Source organism: Lolium perenne, chromosome 3, assembly GCF_019359855.2.
Source record: "Lolium perenne isolate Kyuss_39 chromosome 3, Kyuss_2.0, whole genome shotgun sequence".
Lineage (NCBI taxonomy): Eukaryota > Viridiplantae > Streptophyta > Magnoliopsida > Poales > Poaceae > Lolium > Lolium perenne.
The window spans coordinates 275557322-275569560 of NC_067246.2; the positions used below are offsets into that span (position 1 = coordinate 275557322).

At 46.2% G+C, this 12239-nt stretch overlaps 2 protein-coding genes across 4 annotated transcripts; one reads left to right on the plus strand and one right to left on the minus strand.

The window, feature by feature from the left end:
• The first annotated feature begins 332 nt into the window (after positions 1-332).
• On the plus strand, positions 333-2834 carry LOC127344462 (probable mannose-1-phosphate guanylyltransferase 3). 2 transcript variants are annotated; one of them, XM_051370747.2, is made up of 5 exons: positions 333-644; positions 798-932; positions 1373-1435; positions 1534-1773; positions 1849-2834. In XM_051370747.2, the coding sequence occupies exons 2-5, from the start codon at positions 822-824 to the stop codon at positions 2518-2520; spliced, it is 1086 nt and encodes a 361-aa protein (XP_051226707.1). In that variant the 5' UTR covers positions 333-644; positions 798-821; the 3' UTR covers positions 2521-2834. The 2 variants fall into 2 exon arrangements, with proteins under 2 accessions (XP_051226707.1, XP_051226706.1); XM_051370746.2 differs by having other exon boundaries at positions 334-644; positions 801-932.
• A 1090-nt stretch (positions 2835-3924) lies between these two features.
• Positions 3925-8489, minus strand: LOC127344463 (CASP-like protein 5B1). 2 transcript variants are annotated; one of them, XM_051370751.2, is made up of 4 exons: positions 8292-8489; positions 7933-8214; positions 4908-5040; positions 3925-4307 (listed from the first exon to the last, which is right to left on the minus strand). In XM_051370751.2, exons 2-4 carry the CDS (start codon positions 8061-8063, stop codon positions 4107-4109), a joined length of 465 nt encoding a protein of 154 aa, XP_051226711.1. In that variant the 5' UTR covers positions 8064-8214; positions 8292-8489; the 3' UTR covers positions 3925-4106. The 2 variants fall into 2 exon arrangements, with proteins under 2 accessions (XP_051226711.1, XP_051226708.1); XM_051370748.1 differs by lacking the exon at positions 8292-8489 and having other exon boundaries at positions 7933-8285.
• Between the last annotated feature and the right edge of the window lie 3750 nt (positions 8490-12239).

Below are 12239 nucleotides of genomic sequence, written 5' to 3' on the forward strand. Positions count from 1 at the left end.
GCGGCGCGCGCTTCCGGCGTCGGTCGCAATCAAAGAGCAATGCAAGGCGCAGGGTGAAAGCGACCTGGTTCCTTGGATTCAGGTTTTGACCAAAACCTGAAAAAAGATGCCCGGCCGGATCTGCCGGGTTCCACGACGCATTGCCGCGGAATCAGCGAGTAGAATATGCCGAGCTCGTCAGCCTGATGCTCCCAGTCAGATGAAATGTACTCACGTGCTTTGTGTCAGCTTCACACTAATCGCGTTGGAGTGCCTTGAAGCAGGGAAAGTGCGCGCCAGAAAACTGGATCCCCAAGGAAGAACTGCTTTGCTTCGCACGGCCACGACGGAAGAGTTGGCCTTAATTTGGGGCTTTGTCGCGGCGAATTCGCGGTGGCGACGTGACGGAGCTCACCGACAAAAACCGCCGGCGCTCACGTCTGGTTGCCGGTTGGGCACGAACCCACGCTCTCTGCCTCTCCTATAGAAGCACAAGGTAGCCAGCCTCCTCCTATATAAGCGCGACCCTGACGCTGGGCTCCTTGGACACAAGGCCAGACTCCTCCTGAATCCTGCTAGTCTGTTAAAGTCTCTTGGCGGTCGACCAGGTGGCTCGCGCGCTGCTCCAAATCTGATCCCGTTGCCTCCTCCTCCTCCAGCTCCAGGTAATCTCATCTCCTCCTCCAATTCCGTCCTCCGATCCCGCTCGCCTCTCCAATTGGGTCCCGTGCCAGGCGCCCTCGAGCTGATCTGTGCCCCCGCAGATCGATTCCGCGTGTGGGCGAGTGTGATTTGATTTGTTTCCGGTCTGTGGCCAGCAGGGATCAGAGAGGTGATTCACCATGAAGGCGCTCATCCTCGTCGGGGGCTTCGGGACTCGCCTCCGCCCTCTCACGCTCAGCTTCCCCAAGCCCCTCGTGGATTTCGCCAACAAGCCCATGATTCTGCACCAGGTATACCGGCTTCTCCCGTACAGTTTCTGAGCGTGGGAGTGTGAATCATCAGCAAACTTATGCACAAATTAACCGCACACATATGTTGGGGGCATCCGAGCATTACATTGTAGCATTTGCGTTGTTGGTCTAAACTTCAGAACCCCGCAGTACTTATGTACATACTGTGGAGTAACCATCTGCCCATTAGTAGAATCTGAGTGCCATTGTTACAAGCTGCCTCTTTGGTTGCACAATTGCTCTGTGTGCTTGGAAAAAAACTCTCTGTATCAGATCATGTACTCCTGGGATTTTTGTTTTTGCTTCCCAAATGCTGAACAGTTGTCATCTCAACCAAAGTTGCTCTCTGTATCCAAAGTTGCTAGCACTGACGAACTGATTTTTTTCTCTGGTTTGAGTAAAGAGCGGTGTTCCTCATGAAAACCTACCATTTTGTGCAGATTGAAGCTTTGAAGGAAGTTGGTGTGACAGAAGTTGTTCTAGCCATCAACTACCGTCCAGAGGTAAAAAGAAAAAAGAGGAGATAAATCCATCTTTACTGCTGTCTCACTTAATTATTATACTTTGGCAATCTAATCGCTGTGCCATATATATCTTTCAGGTCATGATTAACTTCCTGAAGGATTTCGAGGATAAGCTTGGCATCACAATCACGTGCTCCCAAGAAACCGAACCCTTGGGAACTGCCGGCCCTCTTGCCCTAGCGAGGGACAAGCTTCTGGATGGATCTGGCGAGCCGTTCTTTGTCCTCAACAGTGACGTCATAAGCGAATACCCGTTTGCTGAGCTCATACAGTTCCACAAGAGCCATGGTGGTGAGGCAACAATCATGGTCACCAAGGTAGACTCTCTTTCTTTGTGTCATTTTTTTGTGCAATTTACTAAGACATCGAAACTGACTGCCTTGTCAATGTAGGTGGATGAACCATCGAAATATGGTGTTGTGGTTATGGACGACACGACTGGAGTGGTTGAAAAATTTGTAGAGAAGCCAAAGATATTTGTAGGCAACAAGATCAATGCAGGAATCTACTTGTTGAATCCGTCAGTCCTGGACCGCATCGAACTGAAGCCTACGTCAATTGAGAAGGAGGTCTTCCCTCGAATTGCAGCCGATCAAAAGCTCTACGCGATGGTCCTTCCAGGTTTTTGGATGGATATTGGTCAGCCAAGGGACTACATTACTGGCTTGCGTCTTTACCTAGATTCGCTTAGGAAGAGATCAGCTGCTAGGCTAGCCTCTGGAACACATGTTGTCGGGAATGTCCTGGTGCACGAGAGTGCCAAGATTGGCGAGGGTTGTCTGATTGGTCCTGATGTTGCTATTGGACCTGGATGCGTTGTGGAGGATGGTGTGAGGCTTTCCCGATGCACGGTGATGCGTGGTGCGCGTATTAAGAAGCATGCTTGCATCTCAAACAGCATTGTTGGATGGCACTCGACTGTTGGAAAATGGGCACGCATAGAAAATGTAACTATCCTGGGAGAGGATGTGCATGTAGGTGATGAGGTCTACAGCAATGGTGGTGTTGTTCTCCCACACAAAGAGATTAAGTCGAGCATCCTGAAGCCTGAGATCGTCATGTGAGCTCAGCACTTTTGGTCATGGTGCACAGATGTTTATTTATGAACAATGTCACCTGGTGTTTTCTAGTGCATACTGTAAACAGTTTGATATATGTGGTAGTTGTGAGACTCGCTAAATTGTTGACCATGTATTAGTCATTTCCAGTGTTGTCTCATCGAGGGTTCAGTATGCGGAACGATTGGGATTGATTAAGCTTCCAGCTTTAGGATAGCTCTGTGGAGATGTCGTCCTGTTTATTTGTTTTCCTTGTTTACTGAAAGTGTAATGACAATGGCATAGGGGGAATAAAGAAGAGCAGTGTTTTCAGACTTAAACTTAACTCTGCTTTGTATGAATCTCCTGATCTGGTAATATGTTATGCCCTGCACCAAGAGGATAAGAATTCTTTTTTCGAAGAAAAAAATAGCACCTGCATTCCAGGGCTTTCTTTCTGGAAAATATATGGGATATTGCTCAATTCTGCTGCGGACAGATCAGTATTACTGTAGATACAGCAGTTGGTGCATTGTCATGAGATCTGGACAAGTATGGAGCGCCAGTTTGCTCATCCTGCTGTGCTGGTGTGTTGAGCACTTGTGAGATTTTACCTGTCAATTTTCATTTGCTCAATGGTTGAATTGTGGATCTCAAGTTTTTCTGCAGGAATCTCAATCAACAAATCAAACCGGGATACTCCTGCAATAGCAGTCACAAAGATGAGAACCACCCCAGGCAATGCTACTTGTCCATTCACGAGCCTCTTGTAACTGGAGAAAATTTGTGGATGGGACTAGTCATATATTTTCGTACAAATATATAAATTGTTAGGCTTGGCCAGGAGAATGTGAACGTGAAAGCTGACTGTATAAACTCTATATGCTCCTTTCTTTTTGTTGCGAAATGAAAAATGCATATCTTGGTAGAACTACCAAGATGGTATGAGATCATGCCAACTGGAGAGAATTGAAATTTGATCGCTTTCGGTTGTAAGTCGTTGTCCTAGCATTCTTCAGATAAGACCCCAGTATGCCTTTCACATAACATTAGCTGGAGACTTTTGCGGTGGTGCCCAACAGTATATCGATTGTTTTGTCTCTCCTGGTTCCTGTGTGCTTGGATACTATGAAGCCGCCCATCTCTATTCGTGTGAAATGACACAGCAGAATATCCGAATATGGAACTTCATATTCTACCATCCAGTGACATATTTTCTACTTTTGACGACAATCTCAGTGTGTCACAATTGCAAGTTCCAATAGGCAAAATGAGTCAGAAAGTGGCCACGGTAAAGCTATGGAGCTAACCAACACCAAGGCTACATATTAGGAACCAGTTTATCTTTTGCCTTTACATCGAAGCATGACAAAGATTTGCTCATTTCGAAGCTTGAAGCAAGGCATATATGTTTTAGCACTGCAAGCACAGTTTTCCCACCCATGTTCCATTCACTTAATTCCTAGAGAGATAAGAGTTCATGAAACTTGCCGCAGTTGCACATCTCTGAAATATGCAGTCTTTTTCTATGTAGTCTGCTTCGAAAAACAGTTGGTATACAACCGGACGGACCAAACAGCACTAGGCACACATGGAGCTTCATACAGACCTATTCAAGGTGAAGCGAGGAGCCAAAACATTACAAGGGCAGATGTAGCGCTAAGCGCCCAAGAAAGGAAAGCAAACGCTGTGGCGAGCTCAAATGCCCCACAGGGGAGGTGTGGATCCCTGCTGCAGAAGAATGCATCCCTATCGAAGAGAACAACAACGCCTCCCGCAGAGCATGAAGCAGCGAACGAAAGGATCGACGTTACCTGCATCATCAGGAATAATTTGCCTTAGTACTTCAAAAGGAACATTTCAAAGTTGAAAAACCAGAGGCATAACATAATTTCAAAGACAAGTGACCAAAATCAAAATTAAACTGAACTGCAGAAAGTGAATATGGATATATCCTAGGGTCTTGTGAAAATCATGCAAATGAATTGCAGACCATAAAAAAACTTTCAAGCACTTTGATCCGACTCATACTGGTTTTGTATGTGAACTGAAGGTATATATTAGGCAGAGCTCCTACCAGTTGTGCTCAAAAGGTATATATTAGTAGAAACTAAGTTGGCTAGTATTGTTGTCTATGAGCCTGTGACTGTGGTGCACGATTCATTGAGCTGAAAGTTTACTAGTCTACAGTAATCCACCATAAGTTGGCTAGTATTGTTGTCTTAACGTAAGATGCGCTTGCAGAATATGGGGGCTTATAATACAAGATATATATTAAAGTAACACCACCAAAGAAATTGGAGAAACTTAAAAGGTTTTCGGATTCGTTTTCAAATTGTGGTAATATATGTGGGATGAAAAATAAAGCAATAAAATATATAATGCAAAATTCTGATAAACAATCAAGGAATTACCCAATCGCCAACAACAAATAAGCTCACAAGAACAGAACTCTGGAGATCTTTTTTCATTCTCAAAGCATAGCCATCAAGACACGCAAGTCCTAAGCTCCAGAGTGCTTGTAGTCCCATTGACGCAATCAAGTAGCTGAAATTTGAGAGTTGTAGTTAAAAAAATTACCAATGCGCAATCAAGTTATGATCATGTAGTTGAAGTTAAGAGTTTAAATAAATGCATTTATTACACAAATGGAGAGCATGATGTACTCCCTCCGGATCAGATTAACCGGCGCCCTTGCCAAACCATGCAGTTTCTTTTTCCCAAGCTAATTTAGTCGCATAGCATTCACTGTCGTTTAATTAGCACTCCGTTCCTTTGCATGCAAGTGTGATTTCATCTTTGCATATGGTAGTGGGAAGCAAAGATGGTGTGAACGCGCAGCTGCATGTGACGGGACTGCATGCAAAACTACTGAAAGGTGGGGCCTGTCCACGATCCTTAGCCTTGGTAGTTACTTCCTCATCGCTCCACGCGATAAAACCGCTCCTCCTCTCGTTTTTCACAGCCAACCAGAAAACACCTTGGTCCCGGAGATTTCTCAAGTGCGCCGGTTAATCTGATCTGGAGGTAGTAGGTTTTATGAAGGTTATAATCTCAAATCCAGAAGGTTGATGAATTTATTACTACATGGGCACATGAAGTTGCATAAACAGGTGTTTTATAAGCACGTCCCTGGCAGATATCCTTGAATAAAATGCACACTCACTAATCGTACACCAACACTCAACTTAATAGAGATGAATGCACTCATCAAATTCTAGGCTGTTACGTATGACACCCAGAAGATACTGGTAGTTCTCATGTACTACCTGTATTGGGATGTCATACAAAATATACCAAACATACTGACAACTTGATTTATTTAATTTGGTTTAAGAGAGTAGCTCGAAAAGGGTAAAATGATTGAAGTTCCAGCACGTGTACTTCCAAAACTGCTTACTCCTAAGGGCATGTACAATGATATACAGTCAGCTGTCTATAATATGTGCCATGTAGGATTTTGGCTAACATGGAAGAGAGAGAAGATTGAAAAAGAAAGAGCCTGTCTGTAGAAATACAGACGGTCTGCTTCCACGTTAATCGCTGCTTACAGACAGCCTTCTTGCCATTGTAGAGGGAGTTGTCGCTATTTCACGGTTTCAAGCCCACGTTTCTCCGGAGTGTGTGGACCTGCTCTTCAGTTACTTGACAGAATTTCCTGATTCCACGGTGCTTACAGATAGCCAAATAGACAGCTTGTTGTAGATGGTGTCTTTAGTACTATCTGCAAGATACTTGGAGGTATGGTACAGACGGTAGGAGTCTAAACCAATGTACATGCCCTAAGGCTTAAAAGGTATGGATTGCTAACTGGTACACGTTTACCAGTTTCTTAACCAGTAAACGGTGCAGTTGGGAAACAGAAAACGCGTCTCAACTGTATTTTTTGTGCAAGTCTCAACTGCATGCATATCTCAACTGCACCGTTTACCAATTAAGAAACTGGCAAACATTTACTGCAGAGTCGCTCCCTAGAAATTTAAACATGAATCTCTCAAGATCTTGGGCAAAATGGTGCGCTCTAGACTGAAATGGGTTTGTGAGCAATGCTACCTTAACAAGAAAATTGGATGAACCCCCGATTAGACATATCTTCTACCGACATGATGCTGCTGCTATTTGGGTATTTGTCTTCCAGATATTGACACTGGTGATGATGATTTAATTGCTTGGCACCATGAAAATTAGGTCATCTATGTCTCATGTGGGTCAAATGATGAATTCTTACACAGGACTGCAGGTGAGGGAGGACGGAAAATTTTGGAAAATATCTGCAATGCCAATGTTCCACACACACAAAAAAAAACGGAGTTATTGGTTGGGAGCTTGCCATAGATGCTCTTGCCGTCTAACAATGTCGCTGGCAATGAACTCTTGCAACTCAACCAACTTGTACAATTTGAGCCCAAAAGAGAGTGGGGATAGCTTTCACGATGTGGTGTGTTGCACTAAATCACAAGCTCTACGAATGGCTTTGCGGCTGATTTGGGATCTCCCTGATGAAGCAAATATAGTTGCACCAGCCCTGGCTGGTCACCCCATCTTTTGGATTCACTCGAGTGACAGTAATGAAGCAACACTTAATGTTCTTATTCTGGAGAGCTTGGCATCTCCGAATGATACTGTGTTTGGCAAGGGTGGTGCACTGGTTCCTGGATCAGTATAATTTATACAAAGCTATGTTCATTCTCTATATGGTATTCACCAAGGGAGCATTGGATTATTGCTATTGAGGATCCCAACCGAAGTTAGGGAACTCCCCATACACCTGGATCTGGGAACCTCCACCGGTTGGTTGGGTCAAAGTGAATGTGGATGCCATATTTGATCCAACCTGGGACAATTTTGCTGCCGGCCTGGACCCGGAGGTCTATTCACAGCTGTGCAAGCGTTCTGGAAACCGAGATGGACCCGTGTTTGGAAGGACTTGGGCTAACGGCTCAGTAGATCAATCAGCTGGCTTGTGATTGTCTCGCACTTAGCTCCAGCTGTATAAGCTTCTGACCAGGACAGACCTTCGGCAGAATATATATACACTCTAATTTTCTTAAGGGGATGGCAATTCAGATCCTGTAGATTCCGGGAGCTGTCATGCATAGTATGCGGACTCCATTAATTGCTCTCTCCTAGTGCTTCCGGGTCACCAAATCGGCTCAGCTGCAGATCGATTTAAGGTAATTGCTACTGAGAATTTCAGATCCTATAACTTTTGGGCGTTTAGCGGATGCAATTACCGAGCATTTCCCATCCCGCAAGTAAAAGGACCAGCCAGTCAATGCAAACAATACTGCTGTATCCAACGTCTCAAGGGCACACTTACTAGTTACTACGACAATCATCAGTAGTCGCGCGCGCCACTTAAGCACGCGTTTGCTGACGGTAATTGGAGACAGACAGGGCGCAAATCCGGGCGATTGGGGAAGGGAGGAGGGGCGTTACCAGAAGGCGGTGTAGTTGGCGAAGCCGGCCGCGGAGGCCATGACGCAGACGGACCCGGCGGCGAAGAGGAACTGGCCCAGCCGCAGCGCCAGGCCGCTGCACGACCCGGGGCTCCCGGCCAGCTCCCTCATCCCGCCGCCCGATCAGATGCCGGCCCGGCGATCGGCGGCCATGCGGGCGGGCGGGCGGAGGGTTAGGGGGGCGGGTCTGAGTGAGGAGGGTCTCGGTCGGCGGGCCGGCGTGCGCGAAAGAGCGGCGGAAAGGTGGTGGTGGCTCCGCGGACTGAGTTTGGGGTTTCTTTTTTTACTTTTCGAAAAGGATGGAGAAGGCCGGAGAAGGGAGAGAGGAGATGAGGAGACCTTTCGGTTGGATTTGGAGAAATGTGGCGCGTTGCGGTGGCGGTGAGTGGTGACGCTGACGCCGGCTGACTGCCGTGCCGTGCCGCGGCGGCGACGAAAGCTGGCGCGCGCGCCGCCGTGCCGTGAGCGTTGACACTCGGGGCGGTGTGGTTTGGTCGGTCAAGCGGTGGGATCTGGGGTTTGGGGAGTGTGGCCTTGGTTTCGCGGCGCCGTCGGGCCGGACGCGGTTGCTTGCGTTGATGCCTTATCACGTGACGATAAATTCTTAGGCGAAATGTGAGCTTTTCTCATAGGAACACCTTTACCTACAAGGAAACCTCTGGTAACTCCTTCGGAAACGCCTTCTCCGAATAACAATATCCACCGTAGAATGGGCCCATCGTCGAGGCGATGTACCCTTTGCTCGAACTTGGAATACACCGTCCATGATTTCTTTCTCTGCCTTCTGGTGAGATTCATGTGGAGCGCAGTTCGGGAACTGCTTGAATGCTCCTGACCCTACCTATTTTGCGGAGCTTTATAGGCTCCTCGATGATCTCTCACGCCAAACTAAGAGGGTACCGTGGATTTGCTGCGCGGCCCTATGCTGTGGATTTTGAAACACTAGAAACAAGTTTACCATTGATGGGCTTTTCCCTTCGCAACCTGCTGACGCCTTATATAAAATATTGATGTACTTACAGGTGTGCAAGCCAGTGGCTAGGCAGCAAGACCGCGAGGCGTTGGAGTTGGCGATCGGGAGACTTCGCTCGCTCCACGCCAACATCCGGGGCCGCCCGGCGTGAGGACCTCCATCGGCGGACCGTGTCGAGCTACCTTATCTTATGCTTTTCTCTTATGTCGAACTAGTTTGTTGTGCACGTCGGAAGGTCTCGTTGGGGCGACACCTTTCGTTTATGTGTTGTTGTCGTACTGCTCGTGTCGGACCATGTGCTTGTGTGCTGTATTCATACTCTGTCGGTCTTGTAATGGTTATGTCGTGTACTCTACCTGTTAAGGCTTCATTAGTTTAAAGCCGGACTCATCTTGTCCCTCTAAAAAAAGGAAAGCTCGGTTTGAGATTAAGAAATACAGTACTTTCTCTGTTCCAAAGTATTTCAACTTTATTAAAAATTAGATTTAGATGTATCTACGAGTATATCAAATCTTTTTTTCTATTTCAAGGAAAGAAAAAAAATCAGATCTACTATGCTATTAGACACTATCTGTTTCACTCAGGCCCAAAGCCACCATCCATAATCCCCGATCTATGTGGATCGTGCGTGCCAAAAAGGTAACATGAATCTTCTGGGAGAAAAAATTGCACTACTATATGTTGTTGCGATTCATGCTAGATACATATAAATTTAAATAAGTATAAGACATACTTTTATGGATAGAGATCGTATTAAATTTAAATCTTATTTAACGACTCATAAAGTTTGGCAAATCTACTAGATATAAAATGAGTGCATTTACCATCCTTGCTAAGGGCGTCACCATGACACCCGTATTGGTGCATCACCCTGCGCATGATACGACCATGTTATTCGTGGGTCGCCATACCAACACGAGAAAGACTTGTACAATTGGAGACATGGCCTTCCTCTCGTCAAGGGTGAGCCCACCGTCTAGTAGTATAAATAGGTCTCACTACCACATGGGAGGAAGCTAAGCAACCAAACAATCTAGAAAAGCAACGCCGTTCCTCCTGTTGGGGTATCGTTTTCGAAGCAGACAACGGATGGTGGTGGTGCCGAGGTGGAGCGGTGTGCTTTATAGGCTCCTCGATGATCTCTCAGGCTAAACTAAGAGGGTACTGTGGATTTGCTGCGCGGCCCTATGCTGGGGACTTTGGAACATAAGAAACAAGTTTACCATTGATGGGCTTTTCCCTTCGCAACCTGCTGACACCTTATATAAAATGTTGATGTACTTATAGGCGTGGAAGCAAGTGGCTACGCGGCAGGACCGCGAGGCGTTGGAGTTGGCGATCGGGAGACTTCGCTCGCTCCACGCCAACATCCGGGACCGCCCGGCGTGAGGACCTCCGTCGGCGGACCGTGTCGAGCTACCTTATCTTATGCTTTTCTCTTATGTCGAACTAGTTCGTTGTGCATGTCGGAAGGTCTCGTTGGGGCGACACCTTTCGTTTATGTGATGTTGTCGTACTGCTCGTGTCGGACCATGTGCTTGTGTGTTGTATTCATATTTTGTCGGTCTTGTAATGGTTATGTCGTGTACTCTACCGGTTAAGGCTTCATTAATTTAAAGCCGGACTCTATCTTGAGCCTTCCCTCTAAAAAAAGGAAAGCTCGGTTTGAGATTAAGAAATATAGTACTTTCTCCGTTCCAAAGTATTTCAACTTTATTAAAAATTAGATTTAGATGTATCTACGAGTATATCAAATCTTTTTTCTATTTCAAGGAAAGAAAAAAAAATCAGATCTACTATGCTATTAGACATTGTTTGTTTCACTCAGGCCCAAAGCCACCATCCATAATCCCCGATCTATGTGGATCGTGCGTGGCAAAAAGGTAACATGAATCTTCTGGGAGAAAAAATTGCACTACTATATGTTGTTGCGATTCCTGCTAGATACATATAAATTTAAATAAGTATAAGACATACTTTTATGGATAGAGATCGTATTAAATTTAAATCTTATTTAACGACTCATAAAGTTTGGCAAATCTACTAGATATAAAATGAGTGCATTTACCATCCTTGCTAAGGGCGTCACCATGACACCCGTATTGGTGCATCACCCTGCGCATGATACGACCATGTTATTCGTGGGTCGCCATACCAACACGAGAAAGACTTGTACAATTGGAGACATGGCCTTCCTCTCGTCAAGGGTGAGCCCACCGTCTAGTAGTATAAATAGGTCTCACTACCACAGGGGAGGAAGCTAAGCAACCAAACAATCTAGAAAAGCAACGCCGTTCCTCCTGTTGGGGTATCGTTTTCGAAGCAGACAACGGATGGTGGTGGTGCCGAGGTGGAGCGGTGTGCTTTATAGGCTCCTCGATGATCTCTCAGGCTAAACTAAGAGGGTACTGTGGATTTGCTGCGCGGCCCTATGCTGGGGACTTTGGAACATAAGAAACAAGTTTACCATTGATGGGCTTTTCCCTTCGCAACCTGCTGACGCCTTATATAAAATGTTGATGTACTTATAGGCGTGGAAGCAAGTGGCTACGCGGCAGGACCGCGAGGCGTTGGAGTTGGCGATCGGGAGACTTCGCTCGCTCCACGCCAACATCCGGGACCACCCGGCGTGAGGACCTCCGTCGGCGGATGATGGCGTGTATTTCACACGTTCGTTGGGCAACCCCAAGAGGAAGGTATGATGCGCACAGCAGCAAGTTTTCCCTCAGAAAGAAACCAAGGTTTATCGAACCAGGAGGAGCCAAGAAGCACGTTGAAGGTTGATGGCGGCGGGATGTAGTGCGGCGCAACACCAGAGATTCCGGCGCCAACGTGGAACCTGCACAACACAACCAAAGTACTTTGCCCCAACGAAACAGTGAGGTTGTCAATCTCACCGGCTTGCTGTAACAAAGGATTAACCGTATTGTGTGGAAGATGATTGTTTGCAGAAAACAAGAGAACAAGATGGCAAGAGATTGTATTTCAAGAAAGAGAATTGGACCGGGGTCCACAGCTTCACTAGAGTTCTCTCTCCCATAAGACGAACAAAGATGTTGGGTGAACAAATTACAGTTGGGCAATTGACAAATAAAGAGAGCATGACCATGCACATACATATCATGATGAGTATAGTGAGATTTAATTGGGCATTACGACAAAGTACATAGACCGTCATCCAACTGCATCTATGCCTAAAAAGTCCACCTTCAGGTTATCATCCGAACCCCCTCCAGTATTAAGTTGCTAACAACAGACAATTGCATTAAGTATTGCGCGTAATGTAACTAGTGACTACATTCTTGAACATAGCA

Excerpts from the sequence above, each read along its gene's own strand:
- LOC127344462 (XM_051370747.2), top strand. The coding sequence starts at position 822 with ATGAAGGCGCTCATCCTCGTCGGGGGCTTCGGGACTCGCCTCCGCCCT. Across the intron at positions 933-1,372 it reads AGCCCATGATTCTGCACCAG|ATTGAAGCTTTGAAGGAAGT; the intron begins GTATACCGGCTT and ends CATTTTGTGCAG. Across the intron at positions 1,774-1,848 it reads CAACAATCATGGTCACCAAG|GTGGATGAACCATCGAAATA; the intron begins GTAGACTCTCTT and ends TTGTCAATGTAG.
- LOC127344463 (XM_051370751.2), bottom strand. The coding sequence starts at position 8,063 with ATGAGGGAGCTGGCCGGGAGCCCCGGGTCGTGCAGCGGCCTGGCGCTG. Across the intron at positions 5,041-7,932 it reads GCCAACTACACCGCCTTCTG|CTACTTGATTGCGTCAATGG; the intron begins GTAACGCCCCTC and ends CTCAAATTTCAG. Across the intron at positions 4,308-4,907 it reads TATTTGTTGTTGGCGATTGG|GTAACGTCGATCCTTTCGTT; the intron begins GTAATTCCTTGA and ends CTGATGATGCAG.